Below are 25,996 nucleotides of genomic sequence, written 5' to 3' on the forward strand. Positions count from 1 at the left end.
GCTCACACGTCGCGCTAGAGAGCCACTAGAGCGTAGCGCTGAGCTTGGCTCGCCAACGCTCACTAGACTAATCAGCGCTTCGCTCTCTTGCGCTCCAGTGCCTCTTATAACGCGCCTTCGGCGCAATAACCCTTCACTCTTCGGGAGGCTTTGAGCTTCCACCCACCACCCAATTCTCCTCACCCATAAGGAACCATGTCATACACACACCCAGCGTCCAATCTCACACACAATGCAATAAAGAACAACCACCATCGCCATCGGCTGGATAGCTCCTCGACGCCCGCCGCCGCTCCTGCCGATGTTGCCTTCAGCATCAGAAGGCTCAGCCCCGGCAAGATTGTAGCGTCGAGACGCTTTGGGTCACGCCAGACCACCACGCCATCCAGCCGATGGTGATTGTCAAAAGAGGCAAGATGGTGTTGATACATAACACCTGCAACAGTGATGAGTCTCTTACGTACTAAGGGAAACTCGTTGACCTTGATTTGGATATCACAATACCATATTCCATGTTCCATACCTATTGCCTACAAGCGCACAAAACCTGCACTACACTGCATCCGTAGACGCTACGCTACTAGTGTTCGCTAGCACACACATACAATATACAAAAACCTCCCATCTCTTCCGTTCCCATAACGCCCACTCTCACTCACAATGCTACCGCCTCGAACTCGCCATCTCGCCATACCTCCCTCTCTCCCTCGTCGTATCATAAGCCTGCAGCACTCTTGCTTGACTCTCATCCGTCTGCGAGAACGCATATCCTCTTTGCTTCCGCATGCGCTGGACTTGTCTGACTTTGCGGATAGCCTTTTGGAACTGTTCCATTCTGTGGCGAGAATCAGCTCGCTTGTCCTCATCATCACTTGACAGGGAAAGGTCACGAGGGGAAGGACGACATACCTAGGCCTATAGTCCTGAATATTATACTTTTGAATCTCCTGAACGTGATGGTACGCCTGCGGGTAATACATGCGTTTCGCATACTTCCACGCGAAGTCACGTAGCAGGCAAAGCATTGGGAGGATGACGACACCCATGAGCCAGAATTTCGCGTCCGTGAGGATGACGGGGAGGGTATTGATATACTCTGTCGAGAATCCCAACTTCGGCGCGACAGTAGCGTAGACGGGCAGGAAGATGAACCAAACTGCCAGACTTCCGGGGATGGCGAGGACGGTGTACTTCGTCCAGATGTTTGTGATGAGTGCGGCTTTCAGGAGGACAGTGACGAGGCCGGCAGTGTAGAGGGATGTACCCCAAACCCAATGGCCAGCAATCTTGCCATCAGAGAGGACGCCGTCGCGCCAGTAGATTGCTTCGCTGACGAAGTAGAGGATGAGGGAGTGGAAGAAACCATTTCCGACCCAGGACCAGAAGTTGTGGGTGCGGAAGAAGATTCCTTTTTGACTCATTTGGTAGAGTTGTGGGTAGCGATCTAGGAGGCGGGCGTTCACGAACTGGTCGAAGATGCCCAGCACGAAAGGTGGCATGGCCGTGAAGATGACGTTGAAGAAGGATAGGGTCCATGATTCGTAGATGACTTGTCCGGAGAAGGCATTTTGGAAGGAGTACCAGAATTGCGTGATGAAGAGTGCGGTGTTCTTGTAGTAGAAGTACAGGATGACTTTGCTGATGCGTTGGTAGGACCAGGCGCCGTGGACGAGGAGGAGTTTGCGGAGGAAGCGAAATTGTGCGATGGAGACGTCGGCGGATCGAGCTGCTTGAAGACCTTCCACGCCGGAAATACCGATGCCGATGTGAGCTGCTTGAATCATGGACACGTCGTTGGCTCCATCACCGATCGCCAGAAGGATGCTCTTCATGTGGCGTTTGACGAGTTTGACGACCAGAGCCTTCTGCAGTGGCGATACACGACAGCAGATAACTGCCTTGCACATCACTGCGAGGTCCAAGAAGAGTCTTTCCAGATCCTTCTCGAGAGCATATGTCAAGCTCTTGCCATCTATCACAAGTGCCAGGGTCTCCATTTCGATGCCACCGGCACGCTGCGAGTTGATAGCATCAAGCTTCTTCTGGATGTTCGCTCGAGTGTCCGCGGCGTTCTCCTCGTTGATGATGAGTAGAGTCATGTCTTCGCTGATGAGCTTGCAAGACATTCCGATGTTGATAGCAGTCTCTTGTCTGTCTCCCGTCAGGACCCATACTTTGATGCCAGCAGTTTGCAGGGTATGAATCGTGTCTGGCACACCGTCTTGCAGCTTGTCTTCGATAGCAGTGGCTCCAAGTAGGGTCAAATCATGCTCAATGATCTCGGCAGCTTTGTCGAGCTCGTCTGCGCGGTTACCGCTCACCGTCGTCTGCGCAGTGTTGAACACATCCCACCATTCACGGAACTCTGAATCTGGGATCTCACGCACGGCCAAACACAGTGTTCGCAGACCTTCAGCAGCATACTCTTCCAGATGTAGAAGTGTCCTTTCGACCATCTCATCGCGTATAGCCAGTCGTTCGAGAATGACGGTATCGGCGCCCTTTGTATAGCACCGTATTTTGCCATCGGGACAACGGTAGATACAACTCATTCGCTTTCTGGTCGAGTTGAACTCACAGACTGCCAACAACTCGTAGTCGTACTCTTGACCACCAACCTCAATGGTGACCAGCTTCGGCTTGCGAGCAACGAACTTGTAGCCGAGCTGCACAGCACCATCCACCAGAGCACCTTCATCGGGCGATGCTGCTTGGTACTTGATTTCGCCAGGCTTCTCCGCTTTCACTTCTGGGATGACGGTGTGACATGTTGACAGTAAGCTCAAGAAGTGGTGTATCGTATCCGTGTTCTGTCCATCCCTTCTGTGCCTCTCGAGGCCCCTGAAGTCATAGATGCCACTGCCACTGTCGTCGCCTTCGACAACTCTACGATCTTCTGGTACATCGTCTGCGTACTGGATACCACCGATACTGCACTGCCTGAACTCCATCATATTACAGGTCAGGGTGCCAGTCTTATCGGAGAAGATGTATTCGACTTGACCCAGCTCTTCGACCAATGAGCTCGTTCGGCAATTCGCTGGCGTGTCTGTTTCTGGGTAGTAGATGTCGAGGTCGCTGCTGATCAAGAAAGCTTGATAGTACTTGATGATTTCCACTGTCACGAACAGTGAAATAGGCACCAAGTTGGAGTACAGAATCCAGTATGTGAAGATGTCGCTGAAGAACTGCTGGGCTGGGTTGACAGACGAATACTGCAGAAACCAGAGATTCTTGCCAATAGTTTGTCTCACCACAATGTCTCCGACAGAGGAGATGACAGAGAGAATGACCAGGACTCCACCAAGCATGAGGATCTGGGTGTTGACTTTGCGCTCAACGTTTGTCCGCTTGATAGGCGTGGCAGTGGCGTTGCGCATAAGCTTCGTCTCGTGCCCGGTGAAGACAACAACTCCATGAATCCACGGTGTGTTTCGTAATGTTGCGCCTCGAAGTAGAAGCTGATCGGGTTGCAGCGGCAGCTCCTTCTCTCCTCCACCAGCTTGCATGGTGAGTGTGGCTTCGTAAGTGTACAAACTGCTGTTGGGCTGTTCACTTCGTATGCGGCACCCAACTCGCGCCAGCTCAGCAGCAGATACCAGATCTGCAGTCTCTGGAATACCTTGCTTGATCTTCAAATTGGTCTCTCCGTCCAGGTTCGCAGTTTCGATGTAGCACAGAGCTTCAGGCTCGGATGATGCCAGTAGGACAATGTCCGCGGGAAAGGGCTCCTCGGACTCCACGCGCACAATGTCGCCAACTTTGATATCGATCCACTTGACGTCTTGAAACGTGGTGCCTCGCAACGCTCGCGCTTTACTCCTGTTCAGCTGACCGTCCTGCGACCTTCGCCTGTTGTCTTCGACAATCTCTTTACCTGCTGATACCAGGAGCACAATACCTAACGGTACAATCGTGGTATATCGGTTCGTTGGACTGATGTTCGGGATCTGTTGTAGGATGGCAGTAAACAAGAAGAACAAGTTGGCATATTTGCTGAACTGCTCGAACAAGAACTTGGGCACGAAAGTCGCAATGTTGTACTTGGTCGTCGAAACGTGGTTGTCCACGTATTTGTTCTGCGCATTCGCTGGTGGATTGTTTAGGTGTATGATGCGCGGCCCCAAGGTCGCAGGATCCACCTTGTTTCGCCCAGGCAGGCCAAACTTGAACTTCGACCCGGGCGTCTTCCTGGCCGCGGGGGCATCTGTCGCATCGTTCAGGGTGTCCACGCCGCCGCTGCCCAGATCTCGATGTCCTCGTTGTTCTGTCAGGGGCAAGTCCATCTCACTGTAGTCCGGCTGCATGCCCAGCGTGTTCTTTACCCTTCCCATTATGCCGCCTCCTAAGCTCATGATGCTGTTGCGATTTCTGTGCTTGCTGCTTCCATGCTGCATGGGTACCTCGGGCATGTTATCCTCGTCTATTCCGCCGCCTGCAGCATAGTAGCCTCCCTGTGTTGAGTAGCCGTCATCGTCAATGTCGGAATAGCGCTGGTAGTTGCCCAGTCCGGAAGTGTGGGAATGGTTGCGCCCTGTCTCTCCAAGCGCAGGAGGCCGTTGGAGGCCATGTTGAAGATTTGAGTATCCCGGTCCACCGGGCAGGGAAGTGTTCTGAGCCTGTGAGCCGACAAAGTCGTCGTGCGAAGTGCTTATGCGGCCTGCGCTGCTCGAATGTGCAATGTCGTAGTCGTGGAGGATGCGATCGTCTGAGACGGGCGGAGGGTGTCCGGAGTTGTATATGGGGCCTTCATCGTCGTCCAAGCCTAGTAGATCGTCCTGGCGGTTCGTATGCTGCGGTCTGCCTGCCATGCTGGACAGCTGGGCCCGCCAGTCGCTATGACCGTTGTGCTACCATCGACAGCCCGCTCGCTTGCGCCAAGTCTCTTTGTTTCTCTCTAGACTCTGTGCAAACTCGTAAGATGACTGTAGACTCGTGTCTTGGTGTAGTTGTCGTAGTGCGTCGATGCAGGGTGTTTGGGTGTTTCAGGGCAGGCAGGCAAGCAGGTCTCTACTTCAGGCTTCAGGGTCGCAATGCGGGATGGGCTAGGAAGTCAAAGAAACGAGTGACAACAACAACCAGCGGGAGTGGGACGTCTGGGGTATGGTCTTGGTCGCAATCTGGTCGTCTCTCTCGATTGCTGTCTCTTCTCTGGACTGTCGAGGTCTGGGCCTTGAGCTGTGGTGGATGTGCTTACGTTGTGGTAGCTCGCTGCGCCTCCAATGCGCTGTTGCAGCGCCCAGACATCGTCGTACTCGCGCTGCAGCAGAAACACGTGCAGTACCTACCTACTAACACGAACCGCCCCCTGCTAAATAGGGCTGCTGTCGGATCTGAGCCGAATCATCCCATCATCGTCCTCTATCCATAAACTCTTTCCACACACAACAGTCAATTCTATGCCTCGACCCAACACCATGCCCTTCACTCACTCCCACACCCTCCGCCGAAGCCCTCCACGCTTCCTACCCCACCCTTCACAAAAGCGCACCTTCCTCGGCCTCCAACGCACCCCTGCCCCTTCCTCACGTATCATGGGCGCGCTCGTAGCGCAAGGACTATTCGTAGTACTTCTCGCAGACTACGGCTTCGCGACTCTTACGAATCAGCCCACAACAGTGAGGGCTATCGCGCAGAGTGCGGGTTTCTGGAAGGAGAGGCAGTTGGGGGATGTGCATGGGGAGTAGAGGGACGTCTATAGGATGCGGTATCGCGTTGATGAGCAAAGGAAGAGGACGCGTCGTACCAACCCAACGGCTCAGGGTTCCATCGACACTTTCGTAGGGTCTTCGAAGTTCGCTGCCCACGATGTCCACCTTGTCGATATCGGCACAGCCTTACCTGGATGGCCTACCTCTAGAAGTCGTCGAGGAGATCGTCACGCTCCTGGACCTTACCGACGTGTGCAAATTCCGCTTGACCTCGAAAGAGCTTGCAGCAAAGGCATCCCATGGACGTTTCAAGACCTTCTTCCGCCACAAAGAGATAGACGTGGACGACTTGAAGAAGATTGAGAGCTTCATGCGAATGACACAGTCGGGAGGTCTTGGATGCCTCTTGGAGACTTTGTCGCTTGTTCGCTATGATTTCCCCGAGAGCCGAAACGTCCAAGGTAGCTCGACCATTGCGGCTTTCACAGATTGCTTCAAGAACCTCGAACAACACTCTCGCGCCAAAAGTTTGCGGGAGATCGTTCTGGACATCTGGGCTAAAGACGACACAGGAGAGCGATGTGCGCCCAACAGAAAGCATTGGAGGCATATATGGCTGCTGGCCGGAGCCCTGTATCGAGATGCAATGGCGGCAGTCTCGGAGAGTGAGCTGCTGGTAGAGGGACTATGCTTCTTTGCAACAACCGGCAACTGCAGCTTGGGATTCGACGAGTTCGCGTCTTGCCCGACTTTCCTATATACTCCAATTGCTACGTTGAAGAGCTTATCGCTCAGTCTTTCCTCATCTGCATCGCTGATTGCATTGGAAGGTCAGGACACAGAGCTAGCTAGCAACCACGTGGAGCAATTCACATCCTTTCTCAAGCTTCTTATTGGACTGGAAAGGCTAGATCTGCACTGATTCAGCATTCCGGCTCCAGGTCAAGAAGCAACGTCCTCGCTAACTCCCGGCCTCATCGAAGAGCGCCACTTCTTCAATCACATCGCCTCTTCCGCATCACTCCCTCATCTCACCACCCCAACTCTCCGCGGAATACAATGCACATCCACATCCACATCCCTACACCAATTTTTGACCAACTGCCCACGCCTCCAGCACCTCGACCTCACCCGCATCCACCTCGCGCACGGCACATACCGCCCCATCTTCTCTACTCTCTCCGCTCGCAATCTCCAGTACCTCTATCTCGATGACCTCTTCGAGGTTGAAGGGGAAAGGATTTACTTTGTCGGTGTTCCCTGCAAAGCTCGATTCCCGAGGAAGACGCGAGAGCGGCTTGGACCGAATGAGTTGACGAGATTAAGAAGGGAGACGAGGATGCGAACGAGAGCGGAAGCAAGGAATGGGATTGAGTATCGACACTGTCAGGCGCGACAACTTGGGTCGCCTGAGTTTCTGCGGTATGTCAAGACACAGAAACGGCTCTACGGTCCTGTTTGTTGAATAGTGCGGATGTGTGGTGTTGTCAGTGGCACAAATCTCGTAGCATAGCGTAAATGCGGCAATGCATCGAGTTCTACCTTCATGACCTCCACCTCACTCCGCAAACTGCCTTGTAAGATACTTCCTGAACCCTCTATTAACCAAAACCCAACCCCCCACCCCAACCCCATCACTCCCCACAGCAGGCACCAGCGAGAACATCTCCCACCTCGCATCGCTCCCTCCACCGACCACATAAATAACCGCTCCATCATCATCACTCACCCCTTTCTCCCCCGGCGCAAACGCCATGATCCCCTTCGGCGGCCGGCCAGTCGGATCGTTCGGTAACGGCAGCACAGCATTCTTGACTCTCTTCTTCCCCCCATTCGGCGTCACAGTCCAGCTATACGCCGGTCCGCCTTGCCAATGCGGTGGATCTTCACCAGTGTAGAATGGTGCGGATGCTACGCTACGTTGATCTTTGAAGACTCGGGGGGCGAAAGGACTAGCTTTTAGTGCGGCGATGGCGGAGACTGCGACGTCTCGTGCGGGTGGTGTGGCGGATGGGGGTGGAGGGCGGAGGCCATAGTATTCTTGAACGCTGCCTTGGTAGGCTGTGCCTGCGCCGCCTGCGATGGCTGTGGAGCGGGATGGGGAGGAGCGGCCGGCGGAGACGCCGGAGAGGGAGTCGGAGTCGAAGTTTGTGCCCGAGAGGCGATGGGTTGCGTAGGACTGTGATTTGCGGTGTTGTCGTTGGTCTCGAGGAGCAGGGGCTATCTCGCTGGAATCTGTAGGTCGGAGGTCGAAGACGTGGAGTGTGCCTTTGTCGCTGGTTGAGGCTACGAATTTGTTTCCAGGGCTGAATGCTAGGCATTGTATGATTGCGTGATCCATGCCGCGTCTGTGTTCTGCGATTTGGTCGAGTGTTTTGGTGCTGTACACACGGATGAGGGTGCCTTGTTCGCTGGCGGTCGCCAGTAAAGAGGCGTCACTGGATAGCGCTAAGCAGCGTAGAGACGAGTTATGTGCTCGTACGACTCGTTTCGTGCTGCCGCCACCAGACTTGAGCGATATTAGCTGTACTTGTCCTACGCTCTGCGCGGGTAGTGCCAGTAGGTCGTTAGCCAAGCTCGCCACAGCGAAAGGATTCGCAGCGGTCCTGTGGAGGGAATGCACTGCATTCGGTGCATCGAGGATGACTTCTTGCAAACCTACGTCGGTATCCTGGGAATCCGAGTCATCGGCGGGGGGTGTTGGAGGAGCTTGCGGATGGATCTTCTGGTATTGGAACACAATTGTGCGCTCTTCAAGCACGACTGCCAACCATCTTGATGATAGTCGCAGACCGAGCACAGGTTCGTGGAAATCGAAGCGTGTGACTTCGCTGTCTGTGATGGTATCCCAGAAGACGAGGATACCAGGCCCGCCGATAGTACCCTTGTGACTGCACACAAAAGCGTAGTACCGATCATCCAGTGCTTCGGCGACGGCGATGCCACATTCGAAGGGGAGGTGCGTTGTTGTTAGGCAGTTGTCAGTACGGAATACTCTCAAGCCATCATTCAAGGCAGTGCAGAAGCGCTTTCTCGAGGGTGAGTACGATACAGATAGAACGTTGGCATTTACCAGAGGCTGTATAGCTTGCCGTGTGTTCATTGTGCCGAAGAGGAGTGGTTCCTCTTGTGTGCAGAAGGATACGTGGAGCGATCCCGCAGTCAGAGTTCCAGTCTCGATAGTCCACCTGATACGCTCAACGACCTGACATTATCCTATGACCTCCCAGCCAGACACCGCATGCAAGTTATGATTGTTGTGGTTGTAGTGGCGCGACTTCTCAGGTCGATGGTGTCTCAAAGTCTTAGGTCTTCATACTTCGATATGAGCAAGATGTCAGACGTGGCTCAGGCAACAGTTTGTCTGATGGCAAAGCGACAAGAAGATGTTCGTGACCAGAATAGATCACATGCACGTAGCAAGCACGGTCGACAGGCACGAGCCATGTGGCGCTTGCCCCGGAAGATGCGCACCTTCCGAAACTGCCGAAAGTGCCAAGACACGCTTGATGCCCCTTTGCTCTTGCCAGGGACCAGCATCCAGCAGTCGCGGTCCACCCTTCCTCCCGACCTGACCTGCGCGGCTTGCCTTGACCACGACACAACACTCCAACTTCACTCGATACACCCGCACCGCTTCTCGTAACCCACCAACAGCAAAGTAATCAAGCACCTTGCGGCACTCACGTGAGGAATCAGGTCAGTCATCACCAAATCTTTCGAAGTAATCGCAGAACCATTGGACAGGGGCCTGCCAACTGTCCATCCGCAAACCCAATGGCGCTGAATGGCCTACGTGGTCGTCCGCCATTGTCACAGCCATACATTGCGCGATATCGCTAACGAAGTGCCTACAGCTCACGTTCATCAACTCCTTCCAACCCACGTCAACACAGCGGAACATTCGCCCAGGATAGCATCCTCGCGGCGAGACAGCGCCATGTCTTCCTCCCCCGCCATCAAGCTCCGCCGCAAGAAGAATGTGAAGAAAGGTATTCAGTTTTGTCTGATGGTCTGCGGTGCCTCAGGTACTGGTCGCACAACCTTCGTCAACACACTCTGCGGTCGCCAGGTCTTGACCCCCCTCGACACCGACGACCCGACCACTGCGCATCTCGAGGAAGGTGTCAAGATCAAACCAGTTACCGTCGAGCTGGAACTGGATGAGGAGGGCACAAGGGTTTCGTTGACCATCGTGGACACACCCGGCTTCGGTGACAGCATTGACAATGAAGCCTCTTTCGGCGAGATCTCCAGCTACCTTGAGCGTCAATACGATGACATCTTGGCAGAGGAGAGCAGAATCAAGCGTAACCCGCGATTCAGGGACAACAGAGTCCACGTTCTCCTCTACTTTGTCCAGCCAACTGGTATGTTCATTCTGCTTCCACTGCATCAGCACGGCAACTCACACATTTCGCAGGTCACGGTCTCCGCGAGCTTGACATCGAACTGATGCGCCGTCTCAGCCCACGTGTCAACGTCATCCCAGTCATCGGCAAGGCCGACTCCCTCACCCCACTCGAACTCGCCGAGAGCAAAAAGCTCATTATGGAGGACATCGAGCACTACCGCATCCCAGTCTACAACTTCCCATACGACATCGAAGAGGACGACGAGGACACTGTCGAGGAGAACGCCGAGCTTCGTGGCCTGATGCCGTTCGCCATCGTTGGTTCGGATGACATTCTCGAGCTCGACGGTAAGCGTGTGCGCGCACGCCAATACCCATGGGGTGTTGTCGAGGTCGAGAACCCACGACACAGCGACTTCCTTGCAATTCGATCCGCCCTTCTCCACTCCCACTTGGCAGATCTCAAGGAGATCACCCATGACTTCCTCTACGAAAATTACCGCACCGAGAAGCTGTCTAAGAGCGTAGCTGGCGTCAACGACTCCACCGGAATGGTCAACCCAGAGAACGACAGCTTGGACCCACAGTCGCTTGCTTCCCAATCCGTCCGCCTCAAGGAGGAGCAGCTGCGCCGCGAGGAGGAGAAGCTTCGTGAGATTGAGGTCAAGGTCCAGCGTGAGATCAACGAGAAGAGGCAAGAGCTGTTGGCACGTGAGTCGCAACTCAAGGAGCTCGAGAGCAGAATGGTCCGGGAACAGACACCAAGCCAGCCAGCTCTGACCGAGGATGACGAGAGTGTCGCTGGTGCGACGCACTAAGCACCGAGGAGAGATCGTGGACAAGCAAGATATCAGCGCGGCAACGCCATTACCCGCGAGGCATCGAATATGATGCGGAAATAGCATGGACACCACTACCCAGGCCAAAGCCCCGGCCTTGCGGACAGTGGCCAAGTTGGAAGAGAAGAGAAGAATTTCCTTTGTACTCGAGCGTGTATCTTAGGATTGGTCAGCGGGTATCTGATTCCTCTTTGGACGTGAAAGGCAGAGAATACCCACATCGTGTAGCTATCGGGTCTGTAGTTGCTGTGAACGTATAGTAATATTACTCATATGGTCTCTCTCAATCAGACCTGCGCCGCTCCAGAGAGTGCTGTGAGTGCGCGGATCATGCATGCATGTCTTTTCAGCTAGTTGATGCACTTCGCTTGTGGTGCTCAGCTTTGTGTTATGATCGGATCCCTGAACTCATTCACAGCTGAAAGTATCAAGCAAAGCGCACGCAACAATGGCACAAATGCAGCGTGTCTCCACCACAATCAGCATACTACTGCCATCAATCTCAGCACTCGCAGGACACTACATCACCGTCGGCGCCGGCACATGCGGTCTAGTCCTCGCCAACCCTTCTCCCCAGCAGACCCCATCAACACAGTCACACTGCTCGAATCCGGCCCCGACGAAGGCGACGACATCGACTTCAACAGCACGGATCCTCAAGCTCTAGGTATCGATGGTGGCTCTTTTGACTGGGTACACAGAAGCGCTGTGCTGTCCAAGAGGCTCTTGATGGTAGGGCAATGACCTATAAGGCGGGCAGACTTGTGGGTGGGATGGGTATGTTGAGTGGCAGGGTGTGTGGCTGGACGGCGTGTTGTCCGAGGTTTTTGGTATGTGGGAAAGGTTGGTACCTTCTACAGTACAGTACAGATGCAATGCCTCATCTAGCCTTACGCCATTGCTTCCCATTGCCAGAGGACATACCATACGGGAGAATGCCACGGATCCATAATGGGAATCCTTCCTCGAATAGGACTGGAAGCCGGCCTACTCTCCTTGCGTCTCCTGTCGTTCTTGCTTGGAGTTAATGTGATCATATGCTAGGTAGTACCAACTTTGCCCAGTTGGCACAGCCTCCATGATGTCCCGCTCGTTGGGCGGGGTGGTAGATCCAGGGCTGCGAGTCTAGGGCAACGGAGAGTGTCAGAGTGGTGGATGCGAGTGTGCTGCCGATGTAATTGAATGGACATGTGGTGGCGATGTGGCGTGCTGTTGCTGCGAGGGCGGCGGATCTAATTCTTGGGGCTAATTCAGAGGCTGCGCGGGGATGTGTTGAGATTGTCTTGTATCCGCGTAGGTGCTTCTCTAGAAGAGGTTTACATATTACCCAAACGAAGCTGACTTCAGCGATCGTCATCGTTGGGATGGTGCGGTGGTGAAGTGCTGCTAGGAGCGGCATCGCTAGTACTGTCTGTATGGGCCACTTGCCAGACTATGACACTCATCTTCAGGTGACACAAGGACTTGACCAGCACTGCAGTAACAATATCCGTCGTTTAGTAAACATACCTCAACCCCACCCTCCTCCCCTCCCCTCCCTCCCCACCACTTCCACGACTATACTCCACCACCTCCTCCACCACCTCAAGCCTTCTATTCCCCCTCTTATGGACCCACCTCAAACTAAGCGCCAACGCCGCAACCCCCAAGCAAATCACCGCATTTGCACTGCCACCGGGTACATACTGTGGCGCCGCGCTCGACGGATACATATAACTCCCATACGCACTCGCCGTATTGCCAATCATATTCGCGATCGCCACGCATGCGGAGCGTTTCACCAAGGGACGAGGGAAGGAGTTGGCGATCCAGGGGACGATGACGACGAAGGCGGAGACGGCGCCCATGGGCATGAGGAACATTGCGAAGAAGCGGGCGCCAACGGAGGTGGTGGCGGTGACGATTGCGTTGCCGATTGCGGCGAGGAGCATTAGGATGGCGATGTGGAGGGAGCGGTCTTGCGTTTTGGAGGCCTGGAGAGGGGTGTTAGTGGTGGGTGTTGACGAGGTGGTGATCGGGGATGGGTTAGGGCTGAGGCAGTGCAGTGCAAGGTGGAAGAACGTACCGTGAGCGTGACGATGATGGATGTCAAGAATGTAGCGAACCAGACCGGCACCGTGAGGAGTAGAGTTGCAATATTACCATACCCGAGCGTCTGAACGATGGAGGGGAAGAAGTATTGGAAGGTCTGAGACAGCAAGCTCATATGCTGCAGCAAAGTGAAGAGGTACAACCTGTAATCCTGCAGAGCGAGCTTGATGCCATCCCAGACACCCGCCGAATGCGTATCGTCCGACTCATTGATATCGCTGTAGAGACGCCATGCCGCAAACGCGCGCTCCTCCTGTGTAAGCCAGCGGGTCGTTGATGGGTAGTCCGGGAGGAGGAAGCCAGCACACAGACCGAAGAAGATGGTAATGGTGCCTTCGATTATGAACAGCCAGCGCCAGCCGCTGAGACCCATGGCATCGTGGAGATTGCCGAGAATGCCTGCAGCGAGAAGTCCACCGAACATGTTGGCCAGGGAGCTACCTGAGTAGAACCAGGCCACTCTTCGGGTCAATTCTGCTCGGGTGTACCATGAGGACATCAGGAAGATGACGCCAGGGAAGAAGGGCGCTTCCACGAAACCGAGGAAGAATCGTACCACGACTAGACCTGCAGACCATGGCGATATTTATCAGCATCCGATAATCGTCTCAAACCCAAGGGCGTCCATCTCACCAGTAAAATTATGCGTCGCCGCATTACAAGTCGACACAACGCCCCACAGCGTCGTCACGCCCGCCAAATACAAGCTCGGCCTTACGCGTATAATCAACATATTACTCGGCAACTGCATCAACAGATACCCAATGAAGAAAATGCTCGTGGCCAGATTGAAATCCGTCCCCTTCATCCCCAGATCAGCTTCCAACGTGCCCTCTCGCGCTTGTGCTAAGTTTGAACGATCGAGGAAGTTGAAGAGGTACATGAGGATCAGCATGGGGAGGAGATGCATGTCGACTTTGCGGAGGAGCTTTTTGTTCTGGTATGAGACCCATTCTGCGTCCTTTGTGGCGAAAGTTTCGAAGAAGGCGGCTTGTTCGTGGTTACCATCCTTGAGGGCAACGGTTTTGGCGTTGTCGAGGCTCTTGCGGATTTCGTGGAGTTCGGTGGATTGTTTTGAGTGCTTGGAGTCTGCGTCCATGGTGGGTAGGATAGGAAATGGCAGGGACGAGAGACGCGTACGCGAGGGATATAGGAAAGACTTCTTCTACTTGACCTGCTCACGTCTTTGCCGCCATTGCGATCCGTCCTCGTGCGAGGCAATGTGGATATCTGTTCCACATGTGCTGCAATGCGATGATAGCATGATGCACCCGGTGCTGGGTGAAAAGATTGCGGATAGAGGGTGAAGTTCTCCACGGGGTGAAAGAAGACTGGAGCAACAACCGCGTGGCGTTCGCGTTCTCGCAAGGATTCACACCACAGAGAAGGTGGGGCGAGTGCTCTTGGCGGCTAAACACAAAAGCAGATGCCGACCTTTGGCGACGCTCTTTTTCCGCAGAACTTCGGGAGTTGATCTCCCGTTGACACTGAGGTACTTCCAGCAGCTGCGAGCTCGGTGTCATTGGCGCAGAGAGCTGGCCCTGGAGCTTCTTGGGGGTCGTTATAGAAGCTTCTTCGTCAACATGAAGCGCTTGGAACTCATCAGCAAGTTGAGAAACTTCACCTGGAAATACCACGTCGGCACAACAATACTCGGCTGAGTCATTTGGCGCACCACACCTCTTGGACCTTACCTCGACGCTAGTCACAACTGGTTATCACGAAAGATCGGGTCTGACGTCGAAGTGAGGAACGCCTGGCCCATCAAGAAAGAGAAACCAGATCCATTACTATCACCATCACCATGTCCCAACAACAAAAAATCCTCATCACCGGAGCCGGAGGCTTCGTAGGGCAGATGCTTGCTGAGCACCTCCTCAACGACGGACACAAAGTCGTTTTGGCGGACATCTTGGAACCTCCCGTTCCAGCCGCCGCCTCCAACAAGGAGAACGCAACATGCATCAAAGCAGACCTCGCCGAATCGCCCGACTCCGTCCTCTCCAAGGATCTCGACGCCCTGTACGTCTTCCACGGCATCATGTCCGCCGGCTCCGAGACGGATCTCGAACTAGGCTACAAGGTGAATCTCCACAGCACTCTCAACCTCCTCGAAGCAATCCGCAAGACGATCCCCGGTGTGAGGTTCATATACAGTTCCTCCACTGCGATCTTCGGCCAACCCCTCCCCGACCAACCTTCCGAGCAGACTGTCCCCACGCCGCAGGGAAGTTATGGCACACAGAAAGCAATGGTCGAATACATCGTCAACGACTACAACCGTCGCGGCTACATCAACGGCTTCACACTCCGTTTCCCTACCATCTCCGTGAGACCCGGCAAGCCCACGCAAGCAGCGAGTTCCTGGATGTCGGGCATCATCCGCGAGCCACTGCAAGGGCAGGAATCCGTCCTCCCCTGTGACGACGACTTCAAGGCTTGGCTCTGTTCTCCCAAGACGTTGATCAAGAATTTGAAGCACGTTTTGACGCTGCCGAATGATTGCATGCCGTCGCATATTCGACAGATCTTGTTGCCGGGGATTACGAGCACGGTCAAGGATATGCTGGACGCATTGAGAGAGGTTGGAGGTGAGGAGGCTGTGAAGTTGGTCAAGAGGGAGAAGGCGAGTCCAGAGATTAAGGCGATGTTGGATAGTTGGCCGACGACGTTTGATGTGAGTAAGGCGAGGGGGTTGGGATTTGTGAGTGATGAGAATTTCAAGAGTGCTGTGGAGGATTTTGCGGCGACGTTGAAGTAGCTGTAGCAGTAAATGACGATGTGATGGTGTATATGCAGCAGCATGTCTATAGATCTATGTTGTATATCACGACCATCACCACTGAAAACACCACTTCCCCTCCTCAATCCCTCATATTCCCCCCTCCCCCAAACCCATCTCAAACATCCCCCCTCCCACACCACCTCCCCACCATCTCCTCCGTCGCCCCCCTAACCAAAACATGCACATGATCCACGCCCCTCACACTCTGCAAACTAACCCAATTCTTAAACCACAACACCCTCCCCTCTCCCACCACATCCACAAAAACCCTCTTAACAAATTCCTCAATCACCCCCCTAGCACCCTCCGTAACATCCCCCCTCTCCGCATCCACCTCAATCGGCGTCTTGCTCCAGACTATTAAATGTGTAATCCCTGCTTCGAAACCGTAGGGCCAGTCGTTCTTGAGGATTGCGTAGTCGCGGGCGTCGGAGAAGGGGATGGAGGAGTGGTGAGGGAAGGCTGGTGGGGGGGGGGCGGTTGGTGGTGTCTGGGTTGGAGTTGGATCTGAGGGAGTCCAGTGAAGCCGTTCTTGGATTACGAAAGGTGTTATCCCGCCGTATTGGCGCTTGATATTGTGGGACCAGGCGAGGTAGCGGCGCAGGTCGGAGGGGAGGCGTTTTAGTTGCTCGAGGGTGTTGGTCGCTATGCGTGCAGGCCCCTTGTCAGTTGGGCTCGAGAGCGAGCGAGGGCGAGCAGGCAAAGTGCTGTGGAGTTCGGAGGTATGGTACGACGCGAGACGGTGTAGTAGTAATGCATTCTGCCTACATACCTATAATCTCCCTCAAGTCCTCCCACGTAATTCTATGATAGTCCTCATCTTTCGTCGCTAAGACCTCGCGGTCGATGGCGGTGAGGGGGAAGGGAGGGTCGTTGTAGTCGATTTCGTCGGGGGGGATGATGTCGGTGGTGGTTGTTTCACCCATTGCTTCTGTTGTGATCTGGCGTGGAAGCAAAAATGATTCCCGTGTTTGAAGCCATGGTGTGTTGCGGTGCAGGACCGAAGCTGTGAGGGTGTGCTGGGCTTATTCCTTCCAGCTTTTGGAGTTCCACCTGGACCCTTCGCGCGTTCCTGACTTGCTGGGAAGTGAAGCTAGAACGGGAAGGACTTTCCGGAGGGTTGGAATGCGAGGCTTCCGAGGAACCCCAACCGATGATCATGGATGAGAGAATGGACATGGCGAAAAGATGGACTGCATTGTGCGTATTGATAGTATGACTTCTGGTCTCATAGTTTCTGCATGTCACTACAAACTCCAAGACATCTCCCTCACCCTTCCATCAACGCCTCCGCCATCAGCAAACTCGTCAAATTATGCATCCTCGTCGTAGGATGAATCGGATTCATCCACAAATACTCATCAATCCTATACGTGCAATTCTCATTCCACGAATTCCACTCATCCGTCCCCCAAGCATACCACACACACGCTGTAGTCACGTCCTTGAACTCGCACGTGGCTTCGAACGAGCATGGGTCTTCCATGACGTCGTGGAATAGCTTGTATGTGTCGAAGACAAAGGCTATGGAGTCTGGGTGCTTGTGGGTGAAGGTTTGGACAAGGGTTGTGAGATTGGTGTTCCAGGCAGAGACCCAGGACGTCCAGTTCTCGACCATGTGCTCGCGTGCGGCGAGGGGGGAGCGTTGGATGGGTGGGATCTTTAGGAACATGAAGTTTCTGGCGCCCTGTGGCTCTTTATCAGCATGAGCTAGTCTGAGCCAGTGGGTTGTGCAATCGACTCACCATTTCGTAAAGCTGCTCGACGTGGTTTCGAAATTGCTCAAAAACTTGGCCGAATCTCATCGAGTTGTTGACGTTTGCATTGTGAACATCATTCAACCCGATCCATATGATGAACAGCGAGTTTTCGTTCGTCCAATCGAAGTAGTCTGGGTGCATGGCATATTTCGGCTTGAAGAGCTCATTGACCTGATAGCCCAGATCTCTCATGCCCGGTGGTATCTCTTCGAAAGGGTGGATGAGGTCCATATCGACGGTTGCGCCACCGTAGGCCAGGTCCACTGTTCGGACCAGGCTGGCGTTGTGCCATGCCGTGATGAAGCCGACCCTACAATCATGGTGAGCAAAATCGACCAAGAACAAACTGATGATACTCACCAGTTTGTACCGGCACCAAGATGCCAGTTTCGTGGGTCCCAATCGGGGTTACCTAGAGGATTTTCGACAGTCGGCTGGGCATCGTCAATCTCAAATCCAGTCGTCGTCCAGCTATCGCCGAATATGAAGACGTGATGGATGTTTGACCAGCCATGCCAGTGATTACCTCGGCCATAGCTGGAAGCGTATGGCCCACGAGGTGTGCCAGCATCTGTGGTCAAGACATTCGCGATCCTCAAGCGGGCTAGCAGTGCATCGTACTGATATAACAGCAGCGACAAGCTCAAGAAGCAAACCGTGGCGAAGACGAAGATCAATCGTGGAGACTTGATGAGGGTCATGAGAGGTGATGAAGTCGTGGTGGAAGGAAAGGAAGCATTGTTTTCCTACCGTAGAGGGCTCTTCTTGGAAGCGGCTCGTAGGAGACCAGGTACAGGCGTTTATTGGACGCCTCCCATGTCCAAGCCTTTACTTGGGAGGAGAAAGGCAAAATCGGGACCTAGGTATTGTCACATGCCTGTCATCAGGATGGTACAATGTGAGGCTCGCTGCTTCAGCACCGGAGCCAGGTAACAGTTGTTGCGGTGTAGTGGCTGACGTGAGCTGCTCAGCGTGAGGATATTTTGTGGAAGATGAAAGGATGTAGAGAGTCGTGTCGTGGTAAGATTCGAGACCCGTTGTCGGAACCCGGTAGCTCGGAAGTACGCCTTGTGAGGAAGGAGAATCCGGAGCTCTCCAGAACGTGGGGCACGGGCATGATGGACTGATATTCTTCGAGGCACTCAACCACCGAACTGGACTTGCGACGTAGCCTGCGTTGGCATCGACAGTACACCCGGACAACAGCTTCACCGGCGTCTTGCGAAGTCTCGGTTTGCACAGTGACTAGAACGCAAGTCTGCAGCAATGTCGAGCACCAACCCATTGGCAGCGCATTTGGTGCAATTCGCATACATTCCATCCGCAGTCTTGATCGGCGCCGCGACACTTTTCAAGAAGGAACTGATCCCTCTGGCAATTGCTGTGGCAGTCGCATTGACCGGCTTCCAGCTCGTCACTGGCGGTATGGTGACCACCTCTTGCCTTCACCGACTACAACTAACACCCCCGCCAGGAACCAAGACACCGACACCGGCCGTACCTGCGCCCTCCCAACCAAAAACTGTCCTGAAGCCAGACGAGTTCCAGGAATTCCCCATCACCAAGAAGACGCAGATCTCCCACAACACCGCCATCTACCGCTTCTCCCTCCCAACCGAAGATGCCATCCTCGGCCTTCCCATCGGTCAGCACATCTCCCTCGCCGCGACTCTCGATGTCAAGGACCCAAAGACTGGCGAAGTCACGACGAAAGAGGTTGTGCGCTCATACACCCCAATCTCATCCGACAACGAGAAGGGCTACTTTGATCTAATTGTCAAGAGCTATCCTACTGGCAACATCTCCCGCCATCTCGCTACACTCAATGTCGGCGATAAGATGAAGGTCCGGGGTCCGAAGGGTGCCATGGTCTACACCCCCAACATGGCTCGTCATATCGGTATGATTGCTGGTGGAACTGGCATCACTCCAATGCTGCAGGTCGCTCGAGCCATTCAACGTGGAAGGAAGGCTGGCGACAAGACCAAGGTCGACCTGATCTTCGCCAACGTCAACCCAGAGGACATCCTGCTCAAGGACGATCTCGACAAGCTAGCGGCCGAGGACGAGCACTTCAACGTCTACTATGTCCTGAACAACCCACCGGAGACCTGGGCAGGCGGCGTTGGCTTCGTCACCGGTGAAATGATCAAGGTCTGTCGTGGTGCAGTTGTTGCAGCATTGTGTGTACTGACCTGCTCTAGGGACGTCTTCCACCACCAGCCAAGGATGTCAAGCTCCTTCTGTGCGGTCCTCCACCGATGGTGTCTGCCATCAAGAAGGCTGCCGAGTCGCTCGGATATGCAAAGGCAAGGCCTGTCAGCAAGCTCGAGGACCAGGTCTTCGCGTTCTAAATCGATCGAAACGGAAGCCCGAGAAACTCAACTCATGTCTTCATATCACTCACCTCGCAGCCACAACGCGTCGAGGCGCGAAGAGCACCACAGGAGACATCAACGCTCCCAGGCAACAACGACTTTTAAGAGTGCTGCGTTCAAGCGATTTCGTTCGCGGACGGCGTTCGTAGAATCGCGGCTTGCTCTTCGACTGGAAGATGTGGTGGATCTGCTGATTTTGTTCATAGAAATGCAGTCAAGCTGCACAGGAGGCCGAGCACCGCCGGATCTCGGTCGAAGATTCGATATACAGCTGTACATACTTCACGGCCACTTCATACGCTGCACGCTTCGATCACAGACTCTTTCATCGCTTTCGAAATGTCTCAATGCGACAACTTCCCGAGCCATCGACAGATCTTACTACCTGCTGACGGTTCTGCGAATCATTTCGCCCGCACTGGCCACTTGACGTCTTGTGGTGTCCATTCAGGTGCTCATGCTGCACTCGTAACGACTTACGACATGTTCCGAGCGACTTCCTGTTGAATCACAGCCTCTGCAAGACCACGATCGTACTAACGCCAGACACTCGAGGTTGATGGTACAGCCAAAGCGACCGGCAGGCAGATGCTGTCTCATGGAGCAACGTTCAGCCTATTCGTTCCACAAGCACCACATATCTCCAGACCCATCAAAGAGCCGTGACGGGCGACGGTCAAAGCCCGTCGGTCCTGTACCTGGCTACTGACGCAATTCTCGGCCTGCTCTACCCCGCCAGTCGCCTGTGGTGGGGTATAGAGAACGATTGGGGCGCCATGGTAAAGAATGTTAGGCGAGCTTCTCTTGGGAGCTGGCCGATCAGTACCTTTACTTACTTCCTTCAAAACTATACTAACTACCAAGCATTGACGTGGATATTGTTACGATCCTCCTCGCAGACCACCATCACAGCTTAAAACTGCAACTACCAACGATTGATACTGTGACCATCGACAACCGCAGCATTCGACGACCGCAACCATGACGCTCGCCAAACTCCACAACAATCGAGCCGTTCAAATGCTCAACAAGGCGGCAGAAGGCAAATACGGAGTCCTCGGCGTCGTATCCTACAACCTCGAAACAATCGTCGCCGTAATAGCCGCAGCTGAAGCGAAACGATCCCCCGTTCAGATCCTCCTCTTCCCATGGGCGTTGCAGTACTCGCCCCTGTTCGTTGACCTGGCGGCGAATGCTGCGCGTAAAGCTACCGTGCCGGTCACGGTGCACATGGACCATGCCCAGGATCCGGAAATCATCAAGAAGGCGAGCGAAATTGTGGCGGCGGATGGGACGCCGGCGTTTGACAGCATCATGGTGGATATGAGCCACTACGAGAAAGAGGAGAATCTGGCTAAGACGAAAGAACTAGTAGCGCTGTGTCATAGTAAGGGCATCAGTACGGAAGCCGAGCCAGGACGGATCGAGGGAGGGGAAGATGGGGTCAAGAATACGGCGGAGTTGGAGGGCATGATGACGACGGAGGAGGAGGTTGATGATTTTATTGCTACGGGGATTGATTTTTTGGCTCCCGCGTTTGGGAATGTCCATGGTGATTATCATGGTGTGGAGAATATTCATTTGGATTATGAGCGGTATGTTCAAGCCCACGTTCCAAGCGTCAGCGAGAGGACAGGAAGCAGTCAAGAAGTCGAACCCCCGTCCACTGACAAGTCTATCCCCAGCCTCTCCACAATCCAAACCAAATCCGCCAACCGCGTGCAAATCGTGCTCCACGGCACCAACGAGTTCCCCCTCGACATCATGGCGAAGTGTATAGGGAGAGGTGTCACGAGGATTAATGTGAATAAGTTGGTGTTGAGTGATTATAATGAGTATGTGGAGAAGAATACGGGCAAAGTGCCGTTGACGAAGTTGATGGAGGAGGGGACACGGCTTATACAGAGGCAGACGGAGGGGTGGATGGATGCTATTGGGAGTAGTGGGAAGGCTTAGGTGGTTGGGGGACTGGTGAGGTTGTTGATGGGATGGGTGCCGCTCTTGTTTGTGTCTTTTATGTCGATCACGGATCAGGCGGCTTCTAGGCTCTGGCAGGAACGGTGCTGTGCCTCATCCTGTGCACTTCGAAAATTCACTGCCTCACACTTACGCATGGCGTCTTTACCGCTGACATCGATTATATAGGCAGAGTTGTCATCAGACTTCAAGCGTGCGGTTTCCGCCCCAAACTACGATTGCGCTTCACTGGAAGGTAAGCGTTCGTCTGGGACAATGTCAACATCAGCGGCCCATCGAGCACTCCAAGAACCGGCGTTACTGTACCCCATTCTTTCCCTTCTATCACAAAAGGAGCTCCTGCTGGTGCAGCGGGTATGCCAGCAATGGAAAATCCTCATCTCGACCAACACGACCCTTCTGACCACAATGTGGCTGCATCCTGGTCTCCCTAGCACCCGCATCGATAACACCGTGGCTGCGACGCAGATGAACCCTCTCTTGCGGGAAAATTTCAGCACCATATTCGAGAGAAGCAGGTTTCAGGATTGCTTCACCTTCCATCCAGATCGACAATCACCTTTCATGCACATGTGGCATTTTGACGCCGGCATTCCCAACCGGTGTGTGAAAAGATGACATACCCAACCGCAAGCTGGAGGATGATGATACCCTGTTCCCCTCCACCAGATCAACTACTCCTCAACATCTCCTCCGAAGCGGGAGGAGGCAGAGGCAAAGGCAAAGGCAAAGGGAAGCTCCTCCGTCTCAACTTCAGCAATCAGCATCCGACCAAGGGGGAGAAGTGGCGCCCATCGCACCCCTCCCTGGCTCACCTTCGGCATGCTCTACGACACCACAGAATGCGCCTGGCACCAAGCGGACCCCTGGCGTCTCCACGGCGTCCAGTCCGATTTCTGCAGCGCGTATCCGTCGTGCGAGAGGCGCTACGACTGCGTCGCGCAAGACGCCGTGTGCTCGGACGAGCTCCGCGCATCGGCAGGCAGTCGGCCGGGTCGGGTGAGAATGGAGCTCGAGCCAGATACGGGGTCGGAGGTCGAGCGGGCGGAGTTGCACGAGGAGGCGGTTGCAGAGCTGGCGCGGAAGCGGAAGCGGAATGCGAGGTGGGGGTTTTGCGGGAATGGGAGAAGGCTCAGAGTGCCGAAGGAGATTTTCACGACGGAGTCTCATTTTGATGATGCGGTTTCGCTTGGGGGGGGGGGGTTGAGTGGGATGAGGTGGATGAGTATGGGATGCCGACGCCTGAGAGGCCGCCGACACCACCGATACCACGGAGCTTGCCGGCTAGGCGCTTCATGGGGATTAGGATAGGGAGACGGAAGCTGCGAGGCGACCCAGATTGAGATAGGTCGACACTACGAAGCTTACTAGTAATGAAATTCTCCCAAGCAGCAGCAGATGATTGGAGCAACGTGGTCTGCTCAAGTGATGATGGTTCCATGTCCAGCAAGGCCCAGGTGAGTGGAGACGGGCATTTCAGCCTGGAACGGCACTCTATTTGCACTCGTCTCTGCGAATGGCCGTCCATCGTCTTCACGCAGTTCATCGCCATGGGAGCATCAAGTGTCAAGGAAGATCCGGCTCATTGCAGTGCATAAACAGCTCCAGGTGCATCTGGCGGATGCTTGCGCAACTGGCAGTACTGTCCTGCACAACACACCATAAAGTCATCGATCCATTCTGCCGTGAAAAGGCGTCGCGAAATATTATCGTCTGCCTACCACCACCCTACGTCTAGTAGTTGCTATCATTGTTACCACCATACGCAGCCTCATCACGCCTCGCACGACCCTTCTCAGCAATGTTATCATTCTTCAACATTCCACCCGCCTTCTCCATGAGCTTGCCCATGGTGGAGTCATTCTTGCTGCCATCATTGTTGCGGTTCGAGGAGCCGTACGAGTCATTCCCAGACGAGCCGTATGAGCCACCGTCGCTTGTGTTGAAAGAGCCGTAGGAGTCGTTGTCGTCACGGCGGTTGGAGGAGCCGTAGGAGTCGCTTCCTCCTAGGCCGCTGCTGGTGTTAGACGAACCGTAGGAGTTGTCATTATCACGGGTGTTGGAGGAGCCGTAGGAGTCGCTGCCGGTCGTGCGGTCGAAGTCGCCGTAGCCTAAGCTAGTCTTGTTGTCGTAGCCTGCGCCTGTGGAGCCGCTGGTGCGGTCGTTGTCAGAGGACTTGAGGGCTGTCAGTATGTTGTAGACAAGCTCTTCACGTGGGATGACGTACGCCGTAGCTGCCACCGCTCACGCCGCCAGTGCGATCAGAGTCGCCGAAGGATGAAGTCTTGTCGCCAAAGCCTTGTGTAGTGTTAGTTTGAAGCCCTCGGTGAATCGATGTAGAGGTTACCAGGTCCAGATACGGTACCTGAGAGAGGGTGAGACATACTGTCGCTGTCACCTCCCTAGATACTTTGTTAGCCAAATGATCAAAGAATATGTGCCAACAGCTGCTGATATAGCTGTGCCGCAGCAGCTGCAGAGAGACTTACGCCTTGTGTACTCCTTCCATAGGAGCTGGAATCGTTATCGCGGCCTGAAGATCCATAGCTGTCAGAGCCTCCATAGCCTGTCGATCGTCCAGTCCCACTGCTGCCATAGCTATTATCATTATCGCGGCTGGCGGAGCCATAGCTATCGCTATTGTTACCGCCTAGGCCAGAAGATCCAGTGTTTCGGCCAGAGCTGCCATAGCTGTCGATGTCGTCTTGACCTGATCGTCGGCTGCTGCCGTAAGAGTCGCTTCCACCGAGACGATCAGAGCGATCATTGTCCTGCTGCTGATAAGAGGGTGTTTTCATGGCAGTTGAGATGCAATATGATGACGGTACGTACTCCGAGTCCGCCAGATCTCTGATTGTCTCCGTAGCTATCGCCTTGGCGGCCTGCCAGAGTTCAGAACAGGTCCTTGGCTTGGAGAGGGAGAGTGGACTCACCAGAGCTGCCGTAGCTGTTGTCGTTGTTGTCTCCGTAACCGGACATGTTTGTTTGCTGACGTGGGGGTGGGATGTGGGATGTGATGTCTGTTCTGCGTGTTGTGAATACTTTGGTATGAGTAGGTAGAAAAGCAGAAGCGAAGGACCTTCTACATCCACATCGGCGCCGAAGATTATATAGCACACCTTACACACATACTCTATTAGACTCTCGCCCGTCGTGCCATTGACAGTCGAGACTCGTCAGTCAGGTACACCAATGGCGTCACTGCATCGCTTGCAATCCAGGCAAAGGTGTGCAAACGCAGGGAGAGGATAGACCGGGTTCTGGTCCCTCATTCAGTTGCCCTCGCGAAAGAGTCAGCCACGTGGAGGGATTGCTTGCAGCTTGTCGCATCGGGGTGCAAGTCCGTCATCTGTGCCGAGCGCAGCAGGTTTCGAGCTGAGTAGAGCTTCTGGAGCATGCAGCTTCAGCGCTAGCATGCCAAGTTTCGTGGTCGTGCAGAGTGCTGTGGCTTGCAGATCAGGTGCAGCTGAGGGAAGGCGTCTTCACTGCCACGCAAGCTGGGCGAGATTGAGGGACGTCGTGATCGATCGTGATGAGGTGAAAGTGGAGATGGAGGCAGTTGCGTTCCCCTCGATCTCGGCATGTGGAAAAACGTGCTGCCGATGTTCTCTTCCAGGGTCATGAGCACTACTTCTCTTATTCTTGAGCCACCTCCTGTATCCGGAGTCACTCGTGCAAGACGTCGCTCTGTGGACAATGCAGTAGACGCTTCATGCCTCGATCAGCCTCACTGCAGCACCATCCGTCAGCAGTGGCGGCCATCTGATTTGGAGAATCGCTTCCCGAGCACCGCCTCATGGCGAGACGAGGCCATTGATAGGAAGGCGCAGCCCATCGATTTAGAGGACGCGATCAGTCCATGCCCTACCTGGACTGTCTATCGTCGGTATGCCGATGCTCAAATACCTCGAGCCCACCACGAGGCTGTGATCGTACGCGATAAGACCAGGCTAGGACGTTTTGTGCCTCAAAGAACGTGAGGGCGGATGCACCACCATATGCCTGCTGGGAGCACCTTGCATACTCTTGTCATGACAGGAGCATTGCGAAGCCAACAGACCATTTCCATTGGTGAGAAGAGAGTACGATTGAATATGTTGCTCGAAATAACAGTGAACAGTCACGACATAGGGCCGACAGGATGCACCATGCTTGGCTCCT

General features: G+C 54.3%; 12 protein-coding genes across 12 annotated transcripts; 6 read left to right on the forward strand and 6 right to left on the reverse strand.

Moving 5' to 3' along the window:
• Positions 1-663: 663 nt before the first annotated feature.
• CLAFUR5_06587 (putative phospholipid-transporting ATPase) lies at positions 664-4,811 on the reverse strand (the record flags this gene model as incomplete). Its single annotated transcript, XM_047905735.1, has 2 exons — positions 664-835; positions 910-4,811. The coding sequence occupies 2 exons, from the start codon at positions 4,809-4,811 to the stop codon at positions 664-666; spliced, it is 4,074 nt and encodes a 1,357-aa protein (XP_047761553.1).
• A 606-nt stretch (positions 4,812-5,417) lies between these two features.
• Positions 5,418-5,687, forward strand: CLAFUR5_06588 (uncharacterized protein; the record flags this gene model as incomplete). Its single annotated transcript, XM_047905736.1, has 1 exon — positions 5,418-5,687. The coding sequence occupies one exon, from the start codon at positions 5,418-5,420 to the stop codon at positions 5,685-5,687; it is 270 nt and encodes an 89-aa protein (XP_047762144.1).
• A 121-nt stretch (positions 5,688-5,808) lies between these two features.
• On the forward strand, positions 5,809-6,573 carry CLAFUR5_06589 (uncharacterized protein; the record flags this gene model as incomplete). Its single annotated transcript, XM_047905737.1, has 1 exon — positions 5,809-6,573. The coding sequence occupies one exon, from the start codon at positions 5,809-5,811 to the stop codon at positions 6,571-6,573; it is 765 nt and encodes a 254-aa protein (XP_047761546.1).
• A 636-nt stretch (positions 6,574-7,209) lies between these two features.
• CLAFUR5_06590 (SVP1-like protein 2) lies at positions 7,210-8,754 on the reverse strand (the record flags this gene model as incomplete). The annotated part of the gene is made up of 1 exon (XM_047905738.1): positions 7,210-8,754. The coding sequence occupies one exon, from the start codon at positions 8,752-8,754 to the stop codon at positions 7,210-7,212; it is 1,545 nt and encodes a 514-aa protein (XP_047762245.1).
• Positions 8,755-9,591: 837 nt separating this feature from the next.
• Positions 9,592-10,823, forward strand: CLAFUR5_06591 (Septin spn3; the record flags this gene model as incomplete). The annotated part of the gene is made up of 2 exons (XM_047905739.1): positions 9,592-10,021; positions 10,075-10,823. The coding sequence occupies 2 exons, from the start codon at positions 9,592-9,594 to the stop codon at positions 10,821-10,823; spliced, it is 1,179 nt and encodes a 392-aa protein (XP_047762246.1).
• Positions 10,824-12,340: 1,517 nt separating this feature from the next.
• On the reverse strand, positions 12,341-14,034 carry CLAFUR5_06592 (MFS transporter prlL; the record flags this gene model as incomplete). The annotated part of the gene is made up of 3 exons (XM_047905740.1): positions 12,341-12,817; positions 12,910-13,502; positions 13,569-14,034. 3 exons carry the CDS (start codon positions 14,032-14,034, stop codon positions 12,341-12,343), a joined length of 1,536 nt encoding a protein of 511 aa, XP_047762243.1.
• Positions 14,035-14,739: 705 nt separating this feature from the next.
• Positions 14,740-15,696, forward strand: CLAFUR5_06593 (D-erythronate dehydrogenase; the record flags this gene model as incomplete). Its single annotated transcript, XM_047905741.1, has 1 exon — positions 14,740-15,696. The coding sequence occupies one exon, from the start codon at positions 14,740-14,742 to the stop codon at positions 15,694-15,696; it is 957 nt and encodes a 318-aa protein (XP_047762244.1).
• Positions 15,697-15,835: 139 nt separating this feature from the next.
• On the reverse strand, positions 15,836-16,646 carry CLAFUR5_06594 (N-acetylglucosamine-induced protein 1; the record flags this gene model as incomplete). Its single annotated transcript, XM_047905742.1, has 2 exons — positions 15,836-16,365; positions 16,493-16,646. 2 exons carry the CDS (start codon positions 16,644-16,646, stop codon positions 15,836-15,838), a joined length of 684 nt encoding a protein of 227 aa, XP_047762249.1.
• A 344-nt stretch (positions 16,647-16,990) lies between these two features.
• Positions 16,991-18,181, reverse strand: CLAFUR5_06595 (Acetylesterase; the record flags this gene model as incomplete). The annotated part of the gene is made up of 3 exons (XM_047905743.1): positions 16,991-17,407; positions 17,466-17,790; positions 17,841-18,181. 3 exons carry the CDS (start codon positions 18,179-18,181, stop codon positions 16,991-16,993), a joined length of 1,083 nt encoding a protein of 360 aa, XP_047762250.1.
• A 565-nt stretch (positions 18,182-18,746) lies between these two features.
• Positions 18,747-19,834, forward strand: CLAFUR5_06596 (NADH-cytochrome b5 reductase 1; the record flags this gene model as incomplete). Its single annotated transcript, XM_047905744.1, has 3 exons — positions 18,747-18,903; positions 18,955-19,634; positions 19,685-19,834. 3 exons carry the CDS (start codon positions 18,747-18,749, stop codon positions 19,832-19,834), a joined length of 987 nt encoding a protein of 328 aa, XP_047762247.1.
• Positions 19,835-20,839: 1,005 nt separating this feature from the next.
• CLAFUR5_06597 (Putative fructose-bisphosphate aldolase) lies at positions 20,840-21,814 on the forward strand (the record flags this gene model as incomplete). Its single annotated transcript, XM_047905745.1, has 2 exons — positions 20,840-21,453; positions 21,544-21,814. 2 exons carry the CDS (start codon positions 20,840-20,842, stop codon positions 21,812-21,814), a joined length of 885 nt encoding a protein of 294 aa, XP_047762248.1.
• Positions 21,815-23,569: 1,755 nt separating this feature from the next.
• CLAFUR5_06598 (Stress protein DDR48) lies at positions 23,570-24,814 on the reverse strand (the record flags this gene model as incomplete). Its single annotated transcript, XM_047905746.1, has 6 exons — positions 23,570-24,010; positions 24,063-24,133; positions 24,222-24,237; positions 24,325-24,606; positions 24,668-24,717; positions 24,769-24,814. 6 exons carry the CDS (start codon positions 24,812-24,814, stop codon positions 23,570-23,572), a joined length of 906 nt encoding a protein of 301 aa, XP_047762240.1.
• Positions 24,815-25,996: the final 1,182 nt, after the last annotated feature.

Source organism: Fulvia fulva, chromosome 5, assembly GCF_020509005.1.
Source record: "Fulvia fulva chromosome 5, complete sequence".
Lineage (NCBI taxonomy): Eukaryota > Fungi > Ascomycota > Dothideomycetes > Mycosphaerellales > Mycosphaerellaceae > Fulvia > Fulvia fulva.